General features: G+C 42.5%; 2 protein-coding genes across 2 annotated transcripts in view; both read right to left on the bottom strand.

The window, feature by feature from the left end:
* Nucleotides 1-243: 243 nt before the first annotated feature.
* Nucleotides 244-4,005, bottom strand: LOC112254636 (PAK4-inhibitor inka1). Its single transcript, XM_024427361.2, has 3 exons — nt 3,843-4,005; nt 3,702-3,739; nt 244-1,347 (listed from the first exon to the last, which is right to left on the bottom strand). Exons 2-3 carry the CDS (start codon nt 3,702-3,704, stop codon nt 376-378), a joined length of 975 nt encoding a protein of 324 aa, XP_024283129.1. The 5' UTR covers nt 3,705-3,739; nt 3,843-4,005; the 3' UTR covers nt 244-375.
* An 11,547-nt stretch (nt 4,006-15,552) lies between these two features.
* LOC112254637 (guanine nucleotide-binding protein G(i) subunit alpha-2) overlaps nt 15,553-22,292 on the bottom strand; it is an 85,976-nt gene continuing 79,236 nt past the window's right edge. The window contains exons 5-9 of the mRNA XM_024427362.2: nt 20,735-20,863; nt 18,551-18,680; nt 18,205-18,358; nt 16,658-16,872; nt 15,553-16,482 (exon numbers count right to left, since the gene is read on the bottom strand). Of these exons, the coding sequence (XP_024283130.1) occupies nt 16,682-16,872; nt 18,205-18,358; nt 18,551-18,680; nt 20,735-20,863 (604 nt within the window). The 3' untranslated portion in view covers nt 15,553-16,482; nt 16,658-16,681. The remainder of the gene's footprint in view (nt 16,483-16,657; nt 16,873-18,204; nt 18,359-18,550; nt 18,681-20,734; nt 20,864-22,292) is intronic.

A 22,292-nucleotide genomic window follows, 5' to 3' on the forward strand; every position in this document is an offset into this window, starting at 1 on the left:
GGGTTGTGAATACTTATGTAAATTAGATATTTCTGCATTTCATTTTCAGTAAATTGCACAAAAATGTAAATACATGTTTTCACTTTGTCTTTATGGGGTATTGTCTGTAGATGGCTAAAAAATAACAGCAATTTCATCCTTTGTAAGTCAAAGGGATATGAATACTTTCTGAAGGCAATGTATTTTCTATGAAAAAAAACGATGGAAAAGTTCATGGAAACATAGCTAATGACACAACAAATATTTCCAATTTCAAATAATACAATGTTTTATTTTTGGCAGCTTATAGTCAGAACATAGCGATACCATTTTAAAAAATATTGTGAAACATTGTCTATTGTTCAGAATGAGAGTCTGTTAGTGGCTGACCTGGAGTCAGATGTAGCCAATGATGTCATTACAGATAATAGGCTGTCTGCTGCCAGTCTGCATGAGGGCAGTGAATTGATAGAAGTCTGTGTCTAGATCATGAAGGCCAGAGTGGGACTGGTGGAAGAAGGGGGACTGGCGCAGGGCAGGGGCCTGCACCCCTAGGGGGCAGGAGAGTCGTTTGGGGGCCATAGCTGTCCGACTCACACGAGAAGAAGAATCTGAGGACCTCATTCTCACCCTCTCCTCTACACTCTTTGACATGCCAGCTATTTTCCGCCTCATGTTGACCAAGAAGCCTCGAGCCAGTCTGCACCCAGAGCTGGGCTTCAGTTCTGCTGGTTCGGGGAAGTCCGGTAGGTCCATCCAGTTCTGTATGAGGTCAGCAAAGCTGTTGTCCCCCAGTACCAGAGGTTGTCTGTTCCGTCCCCGCGTCAGCAGCGATGTGGTCCAGTCCTCAGGGTCATTGGCCTCGAATGAGGTCCAACTCTCCAGGGATGCGTCTGATGTGGATTTGGGTCGGACCCGGCCACTGGGGGCCAGGTTGGTGCGGAGGCAGGCAGAGGAGGACACCCGTACATTCCTGGTCCTCCTGAGCACCACGCCCTCGTTCTGCCAGGAAGCCTCAGAGTAGCCAGAGTCAAACTCCAGACTTTTCTCACTACTGGGGGAGGTCAGACCCAGGCCAAGGCCCAGACCCAGCCGGCTGCCTGCATCCTCCTCCTCCAGAGGACTGGCCAGACAGCAGGCTGAGTCATAGGTGCTGGCCGTACTAGCGTCAGAGATGCGCAGACGGGTACGGCGCTCCAGCTGAAGTGCCCTCTGATAGCAGGCTCGTGCCACTGCAGAGCGGTGGGCAGGGGTGATTGCAGGGGCAGCAGCAGGGCAGGTCCTTCTAAAGTGCTTCAGGTCCTGCAGGGACCTCATCATGTAGTGCATCTGGTCCCGCAGGCAGCCTCCAGAGTCGCGCAGACACAGCTGGGAGGGACAGAGAGTACACAGAGTCAGACACAGGCTGGTACACACACACTATGACACATTACTATGTTCACTTAAAGAAAACAAAGTTAGTGGTTGAGTGCTATTCTTTTGTTGTTGCAAATATTTTTTATTAAGCCGGTGAATACAAAATGATATAATGCATGTTGTAAATAATGTCCAGCCTGCAGCAGATGTTTGATAGACTGAACATTCTTTATGAAGTCTGGTGAACTCTTTCTAATAAGCACACTGCATTTGTTGATGACTCTAATAGAGACCGGCTCTGTCGGACAGGCTCAGACTTGCTGATTGGGTGACTGCTGCATCGTTTCAACTGTATGAAAGAGCTACACGTCTTCTCTAATGTTGAACTTTCACAGCAACACACAGCCACAATAAAACATGCCCTACCTGTCCTGCTGTATCACACCACACTTGAGCAGTTTTCATATAGATCCACCCACACCAAATGTAATATCAAAGTTACCTCCCACCACACCTACTGTACGTTCATTTACTTCACCACACCTGTGCCTAAATGTGTGTAACACAACCATCACCCGCCCACACCATAATGTATTTGAGGTTTTATTTTAACAATATTAAACAAGTCTCCCTTCTTCCTAACACTGCAATATAAAGGCTGAAGTCTTGTGGAAATTATGGCTACTTTTCTGTAGGGGGATCTGCAGGGGGATTGAGGTTTCTCTGATGTAGTTCAAGGCACAGGATGTAGGTATAATGGTGTGTGTCTCTTTAAGAGTGCTGTGTGCCTGCATATGAAAGTCAGCTGTGACATACTAAAGACCATATGCTCTAATTTCCTCTCCCTCTGATTCACAGGGACCCACTCTGATTTGTCCAAACCAACCAGTGAGCAGCGTCGGCTTACACTCAAAATCAAACAGGGTTGACCGAGCATAAGTGTGTGAACCACACAACATTACCTCTGAAGGAAAAAGGTGGGCTACACAACATTACCTCTGAAGGAAAAAGGTGGGCTACACAACATTACCTCTGAAGGAAAAAGGTGGGCTACACAACATTACCTCTGAAGGAAAAAGGTGTGCTACACAACATTACCTCTGAATGAAAAAGGTGGGCTACACAACATTACCTCTGAAGGAAAAAGGTGGGCTACACAACATTACCTCTGAATGAAAAAGGTGTGCTACACAACATTACCTCTGAAGGAAAAAGGTGGGCTACACAACATTACCTCTGAAGGAAAAAGGTGGGCTACACAACATTACCTCTGAAGGAAAAAGGTGGGCTACACAACATTACCTCTGAAGGAAAAAGGTGGGCTACACAACAAAACACACACACACTGATATTTAAAAAAGTGGGATCGAAGAGTAAATCATGTGGCCCTGGAAGAGATTGTAACTGTTAGTTCAAAATAAAACATTGAGAGGATCCATTAACTCTTTTTCATGTCAGTGATAATACCATTTGACAGTACCAAATGGCATTACAATTGTCATGATGGCATGTGACCTTCACCTTCAAGCCCTTTATGGGGGGGGGGTGATCTGACAATGAGGTGAGAAATGTTTAGCAGACCAGAGGAGGAGAGACCTGAAGCCCTCTGAGACACAGGTTAATGTGCCAAGACCTTCAGCCTCTGTTTGCTCTCATGACAACACTATTAGATGCAACAGGAACTGGAGTCCGCAGCCACCACACAGGTTGTGTGGTACTCTCATAAAGACACACCACTGCCTATAAAAGTCTGACTTAGATGAACCATTATAATTTAGCTATAGTATAATAAACTTCCTGCAGGGATGCAAAAACATGTGTCCAAAAAGGACAAAGTGATTAAACACCATATCTACTTTCAAGAGTAAAGTTAAATACAACTAGGAAGGAAATGATGATGGAGCCCTTTCCATACTGAGAACATTTAAATCATATCCAGCAAATTCAACAACCATATGCCTCCTAAATTTAGAACACATTTACAAACTGCTATTTCTTTGTTTACCCGACACATGGCATAGCCTGCAGCGGATAGCACCACTCAGCAGAGGCATTTGGGCATGGGGATCTATAGTCATTATGCGGGACAACGTCGTCTGTGGACAGAGCGTTGCCCAGCAGATGTTGTCCCCGTATGCTGGTGTATAACGCCATAATTTCAGGAATTGACAGTTAATTTAGCGTTTATAAATTCATTGCGCCTATTTAATTTAAAATGTGGCAGGCCTGTAGTTTATCTAATTCATTGTAGTTTTACGCACAGAATAATGTCAATTTGATAAGACTGTGCATAAAACAATTAAAATGCCATTGTCCACTACTGCATGATAATCTATGCTTGGGTTACAGAAGAGAAAAATACTTACCATTTGATTTATTTCAGCATCACCGTGACAATTAACTCCTAAAATAGAAAAAAGAGGAGGTTAATTTCTGTACGTTTTAGTCTAGAAGTATAGTAAGAGCAAACTCCTTCAGAATTGTATAACTAGTCTGTTGATACTCACATTTGATATGGCACGTTGAATCCAGTTTGACATTAATCCCTAAAGGGTTGATGTCTTCCCATAAAGTGAATTTTGCGCACAGCTGTTGGTATGAATCCTCGTGACTGAAGGCGCACGGTGAAGTTGTAGTGATTTTATCTGTTTCGTTTTCTCCAGCGTGCGCTCTCCAGCCAGTTATAGAGCGTCGCATCTCTGAAGCAGTGAAGCAGCCAATCAGAGTTTGAAATCTGATCAAGCGAATAGCTAGCTAGTCGCCACCTCTTTGCTACACACATCTGTATCATAATCTTCTATCTAGACATTCACACATCATGCGCTTGTCATCAGTGGCCTAAATTTAATTTAAATGGACTTTGTGTCACTGTTCTACACACACTACCCCATAATGTCAAAGTGGAACTATGTTTACGATATTTAAAAAAATACTTTGTCATAAAAATGGAGCCTATGCATTTACTAAAACAACAATGTTTTTATCAATGACAGATGTGTATAAATATTTGTGTCATGTTTTTGTACTAAACATGCCGTTTTTTTATTTTACCCCTACTATAAATATAGGTTGAGAAATTCTTCGGGCATCTCTGAGGTCACGAGTTCAATTTGTCACGACGATTATTCTCTGGAAGACCCCTGTGGAACCAGCAATCCCAAATGGGAAACTGCTCAATCTTTAAAGTATGTGAGGCTGCATTGTGCTTTTACGGTATTAAAGCAAATGGAACACAATTCGCTGGTAAAAATTAAATCAGCCCTAAAAGAAATGTCAAATCTGGCCTATATGTTGTGGAGGATCCAACGGAATGTAATCTATGGTCTAAGTACATTAAACACATAGCTAAGTGCTTTAAGTATATTGCAAACAAACATGACTGAAATGATTGAAATTACAGATTAATTAAATGTTTGAAAATTAAAGCACGAGGGCTGCCACAGGGATAGAAATGTATAGGGACACATTTGTCGCCATCTAGTGAGATATATGCTGAAAGCCACTGAGCAGGTGATAATCACCTACAGTCAATGGGTCGTCACCCATTTGCACCATTTTGTCATGTATTGTTATTCATGTCCGTGTGAAGGTTTTTCTGGAAGTGAGTAGTTCAACACATTTAGTCCACACATATTTTTTCATATGGTGCAAAATCCAATGTATAACCTAGTTCTCCAGATGCCTGACAATTCCGTCCTCTAATGCTTATTCTAATGTACTAAAACCAGCCCCAGCCACCTCAATGACATCTTGTAATGTCCATGGGGCTGATTTTATAATGATGTGCCATGTTTTAATTAAGTAATTCACAAGATGCTTTTAGGGTCTTTTGGATGTGTTATGAAAAGGGCCACTGCTTTCTATAAAAGGGTCCATCATCATCATTTAATGTCTCTGAAAAAAATGTCCATTAACAACTGCACACTTCAATTATAAATGTTTTTATGTGCGTAATAGCAGCTGTAAATGCCACTGCATCTACATTTTGGATCAATTATGGCTGTTTTCTTTAAATGCATTAGGCCTAAGTAATTACACTGTTCCACTTCTTTTGAATGGGTTTGTGGCCATTACTGTATTTATGACCAATCGAAATGTGAATTCATTTTTAGGAACATCCAGGCCTTTCTTTCTAATGGATTATATATACAGTATACATAAATTAATATGCAGTTTTCATGTTCCCAATCTCTTTCCTGTTAATGTGATTGTTAGATAATAGAACATGTTATCAGTTAATATTGATTTTAGGATCATACATGTGGCAAGACCAGGCAGAGTTGATGTGGTCATGTACTGTATATCTGAGGTGGAGTATAGTGCATTCGGAAAGTATTCAGACCCCTTGACTATTTTTCACATTTTGTTACATTACAGCGTTATTCTAAAATAGATTAAATATATTTTTTTCATCAAAACCCATAATAACAAAGCAAACTGGTTTTTAGACATTTTTGCAAATGTATTAAAAATAAAAAACGGAAATAACTTATTTACATTTGTATTCAGACCCTTTGCTATGAGACTCAAAATTGAGCTCAGGTGCATCCTGTTTCTATTGATCATCCTTGAGATGTTTCTACAATTTGATTGGAGTCCACCTGAGGTAAATTCAATGGATTGGACATGATTTGGAAAGGCACACACGATTTTAGCATGTAAATCTTGGTGGGGCAAACACATTTTTGTGGGGGGGCTCAACACTAAACAATACATTAATTGCACTATAACAATGATAAACGGTGCCCACAAACTGTTAGGGCTTACATAAAACTGTCCCAACAGCAGTCCCAACACCTTACCAGTGCTACACCTGGCTATCAGCGGAGCCTTGTCTGGCAGCGAAACAGTTCATTCAGCCTCATTTAAATCAAATCAAATTAAATAAAATTGTATTGGTCACATACACATGGTTAGCAGATGTTATTGCGAGTGTAGCGAAATGCTTGTTGGATGACGGTTCTAAACATATTTCCCAGTCAGATCTAGTTTTTTCCTGAGTTATCAGTTGTCTTGAACTCGCTGAAGTCAGATTTTAGTTATTTTGAGCACGGTAGAAATTATGCTGGATTGACAGCAAAAAATATGCACACTGAAAATAATTGTATAGATTTGCCTGCAACATTTTATACCTGAATCACATGGCACTTCGAAATAACTATTTTAGTCTTCACATTTATCCAGAGATATTAGAGAGTAATCAGATATTTAGCATTTTGCTCCTAACAACGATCACACTCACAACCACCACAACCACCACCCCCACCACACAGGGGCGGATTTGGAACAGAAATCGGCCCTGGCATTTCTCCAACACTGGCAATTTTTTTCCCATGATGCCCCCACACTGGCCCATTTTTTCTCGAGGCCCTGACACCGGCCCATTTTTTCCGTGTCCCCCCTTTAACCAAATTAGCAAATCCTCCTCCCAAGTTAGACAGGCTCCCTGGGCCAAAAAGGGTCCAGTCCATCTGACATTTGCCAGAAATGCCAGATAGCCAGTCCACTCCTGCCACCGCACCACAAGCCATAACACTCATCCCAGGTGAACAAGAAGAGTATGTTACTCTTTTTCCTCCTCACGTTCTAAAATCACACATATAATATGCCAGTATAATATATCAGTAGCCCTGCCCTATGTATTTCTGTTCTGTGCAATAACCTCATGCTGTATTGTCGACACAAGCTCTAAATGTTCTGTTTAGTATTCAGAGCAGTGGTCACTGTGCTGTGGCTCCCTCTAGGGTTCATAGACCTCCCTGCCTCTGTGTCTGTGTCAGAAAAGTACCCCCTCCAGGAGTGTGGTGGTAGAGTTTCTGCTGCAGAGCTCCAGTTCTCCCTACAGTCAACATCCTCTCTTTTCACCCCAGAGTTAACAGTGTTTGAGACGCCCATCGTCAACCCTATTAACGTCTCTGGTATCTTCAATGTCCAGGTCGGAACAGACAATTTAGTCAAATATCATGTCTCTTCAACCCTAACTTTAACCCTAGCCTCTAATCCACACCCCTGCTTAACCCTAACCCCTGTTTTCCACATGAACAAATGAGACATTAGTGAAGAGAAATATTTTGTGACTAATATTGTGTACGTATAGATAGTGTTGAACGGTTCTCTGGACTATGAGAAGGACAGCAGGGTGAGTGTTTGTCTGGGCCTGGTCACTGCATCAGGCCATGTAGACCAGACCTTCCATATCAGTGTGTTGGATGAGAACACGTCACAGTGTGAACCTCTTTTCCAGCTGCCTGGTAACACACCCTCACCTCAATCACTACACATACATTATACACCGTGTTTACATGGCTATCACATGTTTATTACAATGTTATTACAAGGTTATAAGGTTAATGTATTGTTAAGAGGGACATTGTAATTTATTGATGGTCTGATGAGTGTTTGTGTACAGTTGAGGTTCATGTCCCAGAGAACCTGTTCCTGTGACTCTCTACACTGTCCTGGCCTCCGGCCCAGTCCGCAATGACACACTCTCTGTAATATACACACAACTGTATTACTGTACCAATACATAGTCCTATTTGAATGAATGCATTCAGTTGTGTAACTGACTAGGTATCCCCTTTCCCTTCCCTTTAGTACAGGTTTAGACAGTGAGTGTTAATACCTTTTCCGGTTTGTGTGTTTGTGCTGCAGTTTTCTATCAGTCCTAACCAACTCCAAAGAACCGTTCCACATCATCTCTATCAAACCCTTTAACTACCGCAGAGGACCAAGGGTGAGGGAGTGACATGGTTGATCTTTACGTATAATGGCAGGTTTTAAACGTTTGTTTTATCAAAATGATTTCCTCCTCATGTGATGTTGTTGAACAGAAGTTGATGCTGTCTATGATTGTGAGAGACAGACAAGGGGCTAACTACACCGGAACAGTCAGGATCAAGATCAAGACCTTGCCTTCTGAATGCTTATCTATACTTTTTTTAACCTTTATTTAACTAGGCAAGTCAGTTAAGAACAAATTCTTATTTACAATGACGGCCTACCCCGGTCAAACCCAGATGACGCTGGGACAATTGTGCGCCTCCCTATGGTACTCACAATCATGGCCGGTTGTGATACAGCCTGGGATCAAACCAGGATGCCTGTAGTGACGCCTCAAGCACTGAGATGCAGTGCCTTAGACCTCTGCTCCACTCGGGAGCCCTATCACTCCCATTTATATGTACATTTACATCATTTAGCAGAAGCTCTTAGCCAGAGCGACTTACAGGAGCAATTAGGGTTAAGTGCCTTTCACCTTGTCGGCTTAGGAATTTGAACCAGCAACCTTTTGATGACTGGCCCAACGCTCTAACCGCTAGGCTAGCGGCCGCCCAGTCTTAAGAGGTTTCATTTCTAGGGTTTATGATACAATTTTGAGTTCGTCAGATGTAGAAGTTGTAGAAAGTGTGTCTAACCAAAATCTCTTCTGTCTAGTTGTAACGGTTGTCTTGGGTGGAAGAAGGAGAGGACCAAAGCACAGCGTGGTTAGTGTTCATCTTATTTAATAATAATCAAAACTGAACAACAAAAACAACAAAGAAACAACTGAAACAGTTCTGTCTGGTGCAGACACACAAAGACTGAAAATAACCACCCACAAAACACAATGGAAAACAGGCTACCTAAATATGGTTCTCAATCAAGGACAACGATAAACAGCTGCCTCTGATTGAGAACCATATCAGGCCAAACACAGAAATAGAAAATATAGAAAAACTAACAGACAACCCACCCAACTCACGCCCTGACCATACTAAACAAAGACAAAACAAAGGAACTAAGGTCCGAACGTGACACTAGTTTCCCAGAATCTTTGAAAACCAAGGACCCGAGGATATTATAGCCACTGTCAGCACTAACCTCACCAACCCTGATGTACTCTATAGTTTTGTGAAAGATCTAACTTTCAAGATGAGAATTGTCAGATTTTTATCTCTTCGATATTATGTCATGAAAATCAATGTTTTATAATATCCTCGATGCTTTGAAAAACAGAAAGAGCTGAATCCTAAATTACGTTCTCCATGTTTAACTGACATTTTCACTTAAATCTGTCTCTCTTCCTGTCTCTTGTCCTATCAGAGGATGGTACCATATTTAAGCTATGGTATTATACTGTATAGATACATGTCTGAAAGGATGTATTCGGTTATACTGTACTAGATACATGTACAAGGGTGCATTAGCTCTTTGCCCATTCATCAACTCCACTTGTCGTTGGTACGGTCCACACCCTGGTCATCGTCCTCAGCCTGAACCCCCACTACATACACCTGTTGCTGCTCAAAGTCCAGCTCTCCACCCAGATACAGCTCCCCTGGAGAGAGAGAATAGGTCACTCTACAGGTTGGAACATGCAACATATGGATGGATGTTAACTGTTGGACTGTTTCTATGGAACCTAAGAATCTTAGGTGATGGTCCATGTGTGCTCAGCTGTAGCCTCACCTCCCTCAGGGTCCATAGTGAACATGGCCTCTCCTGAAGTGATGGAGTAGTGGATTATGTCAAAGGGCCAGTCTGTCTCTGGCCCCCACCATCCCCACTGCCATACCAGGCCTGGTGCCCTCTGAGACACTGAAACACAGTCAGAAACCCTGGGTCAAACTTATTGAGTGGGGTCACAGTCACCAGCACCTGGGCTGGATACAGATGAAAGGACTGGGTTACATCACTGCCATCATGTGACCTTGATGTAACCTTCCACATAGATGATGGAGTACTGTGTACAAGACACCCAGGGAACATGCGAGAGGAGGGGTGCCTGTGTATGTAGCCAAGATGGTGGCCTCATACTGGAAGTTATTGGCGTAGTCTAGAGTGTTGTTCACCTGGCAGGAAGATTCACTTGATTTATCAAGACACAACATATTTTAAAAGCACAACAATACACACTAATAGTCATAGAACATCAAATGTTATGCATTGTGTCATTATCAGGTTTACCTGGAGCTGTCCACTGATTCAAAGCAGTTCTAAAGTAATTCAGCTAAGACCATAGGTCCCAATTATCCCCAACCTTTGTCCAATAACACAGATCATCATTGATAATTAGGTTGTGGTCTGACAGGGATAATGATGGTGGGTATGATGTAGACCATACAGACTCTGGGTGGTCATTCATCTGTAGTGAAGGAGATCAGACTGTATGAAGTAGACCATACAGACTCTGGGTGGTCATTCATCTGTAGTGAAGGAGGTCAGACTGTATGATGCTTGTCTTGTCCTAATGACCACCATTACTCTAACATTATAGACCCGTGTCCTCTCTACGCTGCCTCCCCCTGAGTCAGGATTTTAGGCCCTGCAATCCACACATGATTTCATCCAAGTTTCTTCAGACCATGTAACCTAATCAGGAAAAAACTATGGACCCAAGTTGTAGTGGTTAAAGTCATGGTCACATAATGTGGAAAACTCCTGGACATAGACATGACCTAATGTAATCTATCATCAATATCCATAAGAAACATAAGGGTTATTTGGCTAAGTCTAGTGCCCAGTGAAGTCGTGTTACTTAAACAAATACTTAGGGGGAGTAGAAAGGTGGGAACTCATTGGTGTCCAGTATATTGACCGTGACGCTGGCTGTAGCGGAGTGTTCCAGGTTCTGACCAATAGAACACTGTGGGCCAGGGCCGCCTCCAGATCTAAGTTATCAGCTGTTCTGATGATAATGTAGTTTTGGATGTAAACTGTGAAATCTACTGTGTATTCATTTTCTCCTCTCCTGCCAGAATGTAAATGATAATGCTACATTGTGTGACCCAGTGTCTACACTGCTCCCCATGCACTCACTCAGCTGCACTGATGCAGACAACAACTTTCTAAACCACCATCACTAACGGTACACAGTGTGCGTGTGTAACTACAGAATCGTCATGTCCATATGTGTCACAGGGGCACATCCCCCCTTCAGATTTGTCTTGAAAAAATGTATTACATATATTTTTTTGTTTGTTTTTTCTCTCTCTGTAATGCTTCTAGTCACTTAGCAATTTTATGAAGCCCAGATAAGTTCCCAGTCTCCCAGCCTCATAACTAGATACCAAGAAGCCATTTCAGGGTATCAGTCAAGTTAGAGTAGCTAGCTTGTCTAATTATCTTAGCTGGCATACCTGCTGGCAAGTCTGGTAGACTTTAGAAAAGCAAGCAATAACTAAATGCATTGAATAAGACTCACATTCCTTTCAAACCTTTACCCAGATTATAGTAGAGTTGCAAAGAAGAATTATTCATTTCTTTAAAAACAAAAAACAGTCTGGTGGATAGACATCTCAAGAGGTGTGCTTAAATATGCAGAAAAAAAAGAAAAAAAATTCAGCACAATGGTCATTTCTCTAGATTGCAGGAAATCTGTTTCATGTGTTTGAAAAATGGAAAATTTCTCCCCATCCAGACAACCCTCCAGCCACTCACATACTTTGTGCCCACTCATATTTTTGGATTGCATGATGCCCCTGTGTATGGAGTTTACTGTTTACACCAACATTCCCCAGCACACTCTCAGGCTAAATCAGTTTAAGATTTTTTGTTAATCTAAAGTATATTATTTGTTTGCATATCTGAGCATGTATGATCGCATTCATCACAGATGCTGCAGTGGACCATTTTCTGATGACTGGGATGAGTCTGTTCTCCAGGAATGTGTTCTCCTATGTGATGGATGGGTTCAATGACCACACCATGTTTGAGATCACACTCTCTGTGTCAGATGGCAGCATCACACGGAGGCTGTGGCCTACATCTATGTAGTCCCCTGGACCAACAGTGTTCCTACTGCTACAGTAAGATCAGCCCTGTGGAGACATGGTACACACCACTGTAACACAGAGCTGTATGTGAAGGAAAACCTTTTACAATAGGAGACCCATAGACTATCATCTCTCTGCTGTCCCTCCTCAATGTAGAGTTCACAAGATCTGCTCTCCCATGGAAGCATCAAGGTTTTCGGCAGGGGTTTGGGTATTGTAACAGTCCATAATAAGTATATTATGTTAATACCTATGGTTAGGGACCAAAAGTTGTGCCTGAATGTCCATCAAAGGAGACCGACGTAAGTGCCATTAGAGAACCAAGTTGTGAATTATAAGACATACTTGTTAAAAAGCAACGTTTACCACTAACTCACACATTACTGTGTATTATGTTATCTGAGCATGGAAGATATGAACAAACTGAGCACAGAAGGGAGTCAAAATGGAGCCATAGAGAATGACCAGGTACATTTGGGTCGATGGTTTCCAATTGCATCCAACCAAAGATTATCTATTATATTGACAAGATAGCCAAGTGACCGCTCTAACAATGGAAATGTCCTTAATGATTGAAGGCAAGTGAGATCAGGTGAGACCATTCTAGCCAATAAGAGGGCAGATACGCGTGTGAACAACAGGCACAACTAAGTAGTTTTTCTCAAAGTTGCCAGAATGCCATGTGCATCCACTTACAGTGGGGCAAAAAAGTATTTAGTCAGCCACCAATTGTGCAAGTTCTCCCACTTAAAAAGATGAGAGAGGCCTGTAATTTTCATCATAGGTACACGTCAACTATGACAGACAAAATGAGAAAAAAATCCAGAATTTCACATTGTAGGATTTTTTATGAATTTATTTGCAAATTATGGTGGAAAATAAGTATTTGGTCACCTATAAACAAGCAAGATTTCTGGCTCTCACAGACCTGTAACTTCTTCTTTAAGAGGCTCCTCTGTCCTCCACTCGTTACCGGTATTAATGGCACCTGTTTGAACTTGTTATCAGTATAAAAGACACCTGTCCACAACCTCAAACAGTCACACTTCAAACTCCACTATGGCCAAGACCAAAGAGCTGTCAAAGGACACCAGAAACAAAATTGTAGACCTGCACCAGGCTGGGAAGACCGAATCTGCAATAGGTAAGCTGCTTGGTTTGAAGAAATCAACTGTGGGAGCAATTATTAGGAAATGGAAGACATACAAGACCACTGATAATCTCCCTCGATCTGGGGCTCCACGCAAGATCTCACCCCGTGGGGTCAAAATGATCACAAGAACGGTGAGCAAAAATCCCAGAACCACACGGGGGGACCTAGTGAATAACCTGGAGAGAGCTGGGACCCAAAGTAACAAAGCCTACCATCATTAACACACTATGCCGCCAGAGCCTCAAATCCTGCAGTGCCAGACATCCCGATGCTTAAGCCAGTACATGTCCAGGTCCGTTTGAAGTTTGCTAGAGAGCATTTGGATGATCCAGAAGAAGATTGGGAGAATGTCATATGGTCAGATGAAACCAAAATATAACTTTTTGTTAAACTCAACTCATTGTGTTTGGAGGACAAAGAATGCTGAGTTGCATCCAAAGAACACCATACCTATTGTGAAGCATGGGGGTGGAAACATCATGCTTTGGTGCTGTTTTTCTGCAAAGGGACCAGGACAACTGATCCGTGTAAAGGAAAGAATGAATGGGGCCATGTATCGTGAGATTTTGAGTGAAAACCACTCCTTCCATCAGCAAGGGCATTGAAGATGAAACGTGGCTGGGTCTTTCAGCATGACAATGATCCCAAACACACCGCCCGGGCAATGAAGGAGTGGCTTCGTAACAAGCATTTCAAGGTCGGAGTGGCCTAGCCAGTCTCCAGATCTCAAGCCCATAGAAAATCGTTGGAGGGAGTTGAAAGTCCGTGTTGCCCAGCAACAGCCCCAAAACGTCACTGCTCTAGAGGAGATCTGCATGGAGGAATGGGCCAAAATACCAGCAACAGTGTGTGAAAACCTTGAAGACTTACAGAAAACGTTTGACCTCTGTCTTTGCCAACAAAGGGTATATAAGAGATAAACATTTGTTATTGACCAAATACTTATTTTCCACCATAATTTGCAAATAAATTCATAAAAAATCCTACAATGTGATTTTCTGGATTTTTTTTCTCATTTTGTCTGTCATAGTTGAAGTGTAACTATGATGAAAATTAAAGGTCTCTCTCATCTTTTTAAGTGGGAGAACTTGCACAATTGGTGGCTGACTAAATACTTTTTTTGCCCCACTGTATATCAGTACATTTGTAACAGACTAAACATTACAAAACTTCTATTCAATCAAATAAGCCTCAATTGATTCGACATACTCACATAGACCTCCATACGAAAAAGGGTTTCTCACACAGAGAGATTTTGGGCAGAGTAAATCCTCTCACTTCACCTCTTCCTCTCTGATCCTACTAAGAATGTGGAACAGCATGGGCTTACTTTTGAAAGTGTTTCTCCTAGGCCTCACTAGATGGCACCCTCGGTCTGTCTAAAGTCAGCATACAAGACAAGCTGATGGTTCATTGCTTTGGAAAACTCTATAATGGGTTACAGTACAGTCTCAGCATAAGGCACAGGCTTGATAGAGATGTAACCTATCAATTCTGTTCTCTCAGAGATTTGTTGGGAAGGCACAAGATCCAGGAAAAAGCGGTGCTTTAATATTCATATGAAACAAATAATCTTCTAAAATTAATGAAAATATAATAATTCATCCAATGTTTTCAGGCCTAAATGTGAAGTAAATCTAAAACATGTTTTTGGTTAGTTTCAGGCTGCTGTTAACTGTTCAACTCTACCACAGGATAACAGCGTTGGCTGTAGGGGACGTCCACCATCAACGACCTGCAGTAATCTATCTGCTGTTTACACCATCTGGTCCTGCCTGAAGAGGATTCATATGTTTGCAGTCAGGCATTTTAGCGTAATTTTGATTTCAATTACAGGTCAATGTGAAGTTCAAGAATTGCTAGAACGAGGTGCGGAACAATGAGCTCCACCCTCTCTCTTTATAAGTTACGGGCCAAACCCCCCCCCCCCCTCCCAAAATATGCTAACACCTGCAAAATCATGATTTGTCCAAATAACCAGTGACGGAAAACCCAAACACCGGAACTATTGCTGCTCATTATCCTATGCATCACGTTCAGTCCCGACAGATTCTCCGTTATGTTTGTGTAGACCGCTCCACAAGAGATTACTGTGTGCACTCATGTAGCTCTGCTCAGCAATAACAATAAAAGTTGTTTAGTCTCTCTTCCTTTCGGCTGCTTTTTTCTCCATTGTGGGATAAGGATTTATTTTGGTTGTATTACACCAATAGTTCTGACATGCCTTTAATGATCTGGTTTGGTGGAATAAAACTATATTTGTAGTATTATATGAACAACTTGTCCAAAAAAATGAATTAAACAATGTGTAGGAAAACACAAGCAAGTGTGTCAGGTGCTATTTTTATTTAAATTAAATAATCATAAGGACTTTTAAAGCATTTAAAAATTGACCACAAACCCTAACCTCTCTCTCAATTAGATTTTGTCTTTCCTTATGAACTATTTATCCTTAAGATGGTTTGACGAAAATGGAAGAAAAATGTATGCATACAGTCGGTCAAACAGTACTGAAAAAGTATATCTAAGAATCAGTTGTAAACTGAAGTGTAGGCACAAACATACTGCAAAAGATATGTAAATGGTACTTAAAAAAAACAACAATGTTAAGTACACATTTTAAATATCAGTTAGAATTTTTGCTATTCTTTCCCCTGGTTGTGAAGATTTTTTTCGTTTTTACTTTTCTATATTTTTTTATTTCGATTTTCTAAAAGGAATGTTAAAATATTCTGTGCAGATTACAGAGCTAATATATCTTGTGTCATGCATGAACAATATGCGGTTCAGCTATGAATGAGGAACATATGTAAACATTATTTTAAAAAGCACTCCCTTTTCGATTCATATTCTCTATTCATGCCTGTGCTTCTTTAAAAAAATATGCCTTATGTGATTAAAAGTTTAATGGAATTTGCACATTAGATTTTGTAAAGTAACATGAAAGCATTTAATAAAAACTTTTCCATTTTCTCCTCGAATAATTGAAAATAAACAAAGAAAAACAAAACAAAAAAGACAATAAATGTTTGATTCAAGGTCTTAGCTGAAAGAGTTAACAATTATGAGCAACTGGATCAGCAATCGTTGAAATTCTGCAAGGCTCTCCGAGTTCTCAGTCTCTTAGGTGTCTTTAAAAAAAGCAGATAAAAGCAGAAATCGTGGTTGGCCAGTGCAGTCTGTCTTCCCCATCCTTCCTTCTGGTCATCAGAGCTGTTCAAGTAATCTGAGGGAAGACTGAGAAAGGGAGAGGTTAATTTATGCAAGATTCACCTTTAAGTTGCATTCAAAGAACATTAAGTGGTGGTTTCTGTACATTTACGAACACATATATATCCGTGTGTGTGAGTGTGTAGTCCATGAGCATGTGTTTGTAAAATGTGTGTGCTCTATTCTATGTGTAGCAGCTCACCTTGACTCTTCCTCAGGCTTCGCTCTAGAAGAGACCACAGTCCTTCAGGTTGTTCTTGATGATGACGTCGGTGACGGCGTCGAAGACAAACTGAACGTTCTTGGTGTCGGTGGCTTGGGTGAAGTGGCTGTAGATCTCCTTGGTGTCCTTCTTCTTGTTCAGGTCCTCAAACTTGGTCTGGATGTAGGCCTGTGCCTCTTCAAATTTGTTGGGACCTGGGCATAGGAGAGGAGGTTAAGACAGAAGTGTTGTGCCCATAGATTTAGATAGGTTGTTCTACTGAGTCTGCACAAGTCATGCAAGGAGAAAACTAGTGTCAGGTGGAGAAGTGGACCTGCTCTACCGATGGGATTCATGGGGTTTGTCAAGCTACACTATATATACAAAAGTATGGACACTACTTCAAATGAGTGGATTCGGCTATTTCAGTCTCACCAGTTGGTGTATAAAATCGAGTACACAGCCATGCAATCTCCATTGACAAACATTGGTAGTAGAATGGCCTTACTGAAGAGCTCAGTGACTTTCAACGTGGCACCGTCAAAGGATGCCACCTTTCCAACAAGTCAGTTCATACAATTTCTGCCCTGCTAGAGCTGCCCCGGCTAGAGCTCCCTCAAGTGCTGTTATTGTGAAGTGAAAACGTGTAGGAGCAACAAAGGCTCAGCCGCGAAGTGGAAGGCAACACAAACTCCCAGAATGGGACTGGTGGGTGCTGAAGCACATAGCGCATAAAAATAATCTGTCCTCGGTTGCAACACTCACTACCAAGTTCCAATCAGCTCTAGAAGCAACTTGATGAAATGGGTTTCCATGGCTGAGCAGCCGCACACGGAAAAATCGGGTTTGGCGGAAGTCAGGAGAACGCTACCCAAATGCATAATGTCCACTGTAAAGTTTGGTGGAGGAGGAATAATGGTCTGGGGCTGTTTTTCATGGTTCGGTCTAGGCCCCTTAGTTCCAGTGGAGGAAAAGCTTAACACTAAAACAAAATGACATACTAGACGATTCTGTGCTTCTAACCTTCTGGCAACAGTTTGGGGAAGGCCCTTTCCTGTTTCATCATGACAATGCCGCCGTGCACAAAGTGAGGTCCATACAGAACTGGTTTGTCGAGACCGGTGTGGAAGAACTTGACTGGCCTGCACAGAAGCCTGATCAATACTCCACCAAACACCTTTGGGATGAATTGGACTAATCACCCAACATCAGTGCCCGACCTGACTAATGCTCTTGTGCCTGAATGGAAGTCCCCGCAGCAATGTTCCAACATCTAGTGGAAAGCCTTCCCAGATGAGTAGAGACTATTATTGAGGCAAAGGGGGGACCAACTCCATATTAATGTCCATTATTTTTGGAATGAGATGTTTGATGAGCAGGTGTCCAAATACGTTTGGTATTGTAGTGTATACATCTTGCCACTAGATTTCTTCTACTGGTAAAAACTATACCTCCTAGTCTAACATGAGAATGTCAACATACAAACACTGCCAACAACAAGAGAATATGGAACATTCAGGGGATGCAGAGTTGTGTTACGGTCTTACCAGAGTACTCTGGGAAGCAGATGGTCAGGGGACTGTGGGTGATCTTCTTCTCAAACAAGTCCTTCTTGTTGAGGAACAGGATGATGGAGGTCTCTGTGAACCACTTGTTGTTGCAGATAGAGTCAAATAACTTCATGCTCTCGTGCATCCGGTTCTATGGAGAGATGGAAAGAGAGAGAGAGCAAGGGAGGGAGGGAATGAAAACAAAACATTATTTAATTCCAGTTGATCCAGACAAATCAAAATGAATGTGAAGCAATTTACTTTAGAAATAAAATATCATTTAAAGTGATAAGAGAGATCTAGTTAGTGGCACTTAAAGGACAACAGTGTTCTGCCTCCTCACCATCTCCTCATCCTCAGCCAGCACCAGATCATAGGCACTCATGGCCACACAGAAGATGATGGCTGTCACTCCCTCAAAGCAGTGGATCCACTTCTTCCTCTCAGAACGCTGGCCACCCACGTCAAACATCCTGCAGGAACACAAGGAGACAGTTAGGGTCACCGTTTTACTGCTGTTTACTAGTGGTGCTGTATGCCCACCCGCAACCCCCAGATCAACCTCTAGTCTAGCCCTGTCACTCCTTTGATGTGTGCAGATTTGGAATAAGTGGATAGGTGTAAACAATATGGCGCTGGCTCCCCCTCATTTTTTTACAGGAGCCTCCCCAATGTTGCTTAAACCTATTTGGTCTATTTGGATCTGGAAACACAGGAGGGGATGTTTTCTGCAGGGCCATTCATGACCTCCGTATTGGGATCTATAATTACACCAAAAACATGTAAGCACCATGATGATTTGACATTCCTGGAGGATCTCCCACTCTCCATTAACTCAGGCTGGGCCTGGAGGAGAGGGGAGGCCTGAGGGTATCTCTGTAGTCCGATCAGCTAGCCTTCCTCTGGCGACCTTCTCTCTCCATGTGCACTGCATTCAGTCTTCCTCCTCTGTCTCTACCGCTCTCTCTCTCTCCCCATCTGTGTCTCTCTTTCTCTCAGTCTCTCTTTTTGTCTCTCTCTGTCTCCATTGGGCAAGACCCTTTGCTGCACAGACCCTGGCATTTTGTTGGTATATTGGTACAGTGACATTGCCGTGGTTATGAGGCAGGCAGGCTGCAGACGGATGGGTCTGAGGCGCTGAGAGAGGCGATCTAGTAATGTTTGTTTGTTGACACGATTGAGCCCTGCATTACTTTTCATGAGGACATCGACCAACCCACCGACCGGGCACGTGGGCGAGATGAGAGGATGCCCACTTCCCAGTTCCAGTCTGGGTTGTGGAACCCATCTGAGATATTTACTAATCACCACCACCAAGGCATTTCAAAACATGGAGAATAATAATAAATACTGAGACAGTGGCATGGAAGTCTGATGTTTGTCAAATAGCAGACAGACTGTCGGTTTAGTTGTTGTACCGTCAGCCCTGCTAGAAATTCAGCTGATATTTGTGTGAAGTTCCTATGTAATGGAGTGCTACTATGCTATGTGTTGGCAGACTGAGTAAGTACAGCTCATTACCACAGGGCTGTAATGTTCAGGGCTGTAATGAGTAGTACTCACCTCAACAGGGCTCTCATCAGCTTTAATATCACTCACTGTAACCTGATTCCATCAGACCAGATAAACACTAGCTAACACTGCTGCAGGGCAGGCAGCGGAACGTTCTGTTATTTGTGTTTGTGTAAAAACACACCCAAACACAGACAGACAGACAGACAGACACGCAGGCTTGTGCTTTGAAAATAGTGTATCCTGACTCCATTTGGAAGCCTCTATTCCATTTGATGTGTAAAGGTGGTGGGGGTATTGAGATTTAAACAGGAATTTCCTCAGTATTTTATAATTAAGACATGGATAGACGACTGAGAAATAGTTACGGTATCAAGGATAAGGAGTAATGGAGGCATGGATCCAATTCCCACATTCAAATGAACATGGATTTCTGAAGTCACCGCCAGTGAACACGTCAACCAGTCCATCAACACTCTCACACAACCTTCCCACCATACACACCGATGCACACACAAACTAACAGCACACACAGAAATACAGAGACAGAGACACACAGAGACACACAGAGACACACAGAGACACACAACCTTCCCACCATACACACCGATGCACACACAAACTAAAAGCACACAAAGAATAACAGAGACACACAGAGACACACCGATGCACACACAAACAGAACACACAGAAATACAGAGACAGAGACACACAGAGACACACAAAGACAGAGACACACAGAGACAGAGACACACAGAGACAGAGACACACAGAGACAGAGACACACAGAGACAGAGAGAGAGAGAGAACCAGACAGGGTTAGTCAGCTGGAAATTGTCTTTTCAAAGTAACAACCAGACAAAATGGTGATTTGGAGGAATGAACATCACTAGCTTCACTCCGAAAGACAGAGAGGAAAGAAGAAACAGAGAGGTTATTTTGCGTTTGGGCAATGGTACGAGCAGGGGGTTCAAAATGAATCACGCACACACTAGTACGTCAGCGGTCCACTCACTTAAAGTGCAGGTCTTTGAAGGTGAAGTGTGTCTCCACGATGCCGGTGGTCTTGACTCTGGTCCGCAATACATCCTGCTGTGTGGGGATGTAGTCTGCTTTGGCTATCCTCTCTAGATCATTCAGGTAGCTGACAGGGACAACACACACGTCAGAATACAGATACACACAACAGTCAGATTAAAAACCAGGTGGACCCTCACAAAGCCTAGGGTCACAGGGTTTCAGGGCTCCAACTCTGCACCACTGGTGTGGCCACGTTGTTAATGGTATTGGTGCGATCTGTTTATTTAACCATCATCAATATAAACTCACCACTAAGTGGATAGAGACTCATCAGTTTCTATTTGCTTGACTATCTGAAGTGCCCAATCTATGGTGGATATGATACACATCAGCACTCAATCTGCCAGGAGATGCCGACAGCCTTACTCAACACATTTACACACACAAATGACAATGGCATTTGATCCCTGGAAAACCATCTGATTGCGCCTGTTGAGAGAGAAAACAATTGTGCTAGTCATAGCGCTGCAGACAGCCAGGGCAGCGGGCCCTGTCAGATACTGTCAGATTCCTCTCATGTGGCGTCAGCCGGTCAGCCAGAAGGTAATTCAATGTTTTTTAAGGCCTTAAATTCATGGCAATAAATCTTTGTTTGGAAACAGCTGTCTGTTCATTTATTTCGCAGCAGCGGCCGTTATGTTATTTGAATATAGAGGACACTTCCTGGCTGTCTGACGCCACTTCCTGGCCCTCTGATGCCTCTATCTGAATGGCTGGGTGGAGACGGGGGATGGGAGGCTGGGACTAGTGGGTGATATGGGCTTCACAATTTGGATCAAATCAATGGCTCAACATTTTAATCACACAGTTATTCTTCTGCCTTACAAAAGATGTTCTGGATGGTGTGCCTCGTCACTGTATGGTACCATCAGTCACCGGCATGTTCACCTATCATTGGACTACAGACTGACACGATTTACCACCCTCACATTCTCATGTTCCCTCTCTGTGTTTATACCTGCAGAGGTTGAGTTCTAGAGACTGTTCTATAAACAGTGTGCCCTGAGCTGAGGTTTACACAGAAGATTGTACATCAATATCGTGGCACAGCATTTCATCACAAAACAAAGTGTTCGTGTTCGCTATAATCCTGCCTAAAACAAGTCTGTGCGTATATTAAAAGTGTTCTCCACACACACTCCTTCCTTCATCACAAACCAACGTCTCTGATTGAAGGATTCTAATCCCACGCCCCACAGAGAAAGGCCTCCTTTGTTATGAGGGATTCACATATTGAAACATTGCTTAATATGAGCTTTCGATTTCTAGTATCCAGAGCTTAATTGAATCCTGTGGGCTTACAGTTACAATTTACAAACCCTCCTTCTTCCCCTGTACCTCCTCCCTCTAGCAATGGTTAAACATTATTGTGGTTATTAGCTCTATGCTTTGATTCATTTGCTCATGGATTTGGCCTTTGGAGAGGAGGTGAGTTACAGTAGTGGAGCTGTAGGAGTGATTCTAGCCTGCTGAGAGGGGATCGGGCCTCTCCC

Source organism: Oncorhynchus tshawytscha, linkage group LG07 (genome assembly GCF_018296145.1).
Source record: "Oncorhynchus tshawytscha isolate Ot180627B linkage group LG07, Otsh_v2.0, whole genome shotgun sequence".
In the NCBI taxonomy this organism is placed as follows: Eukaryota; Metazoa; Chordata; class Actinopteri; order Salmoniformes; family Salmonidae; genus Oncorhynchus; species Oncorhynchus tshawytscha.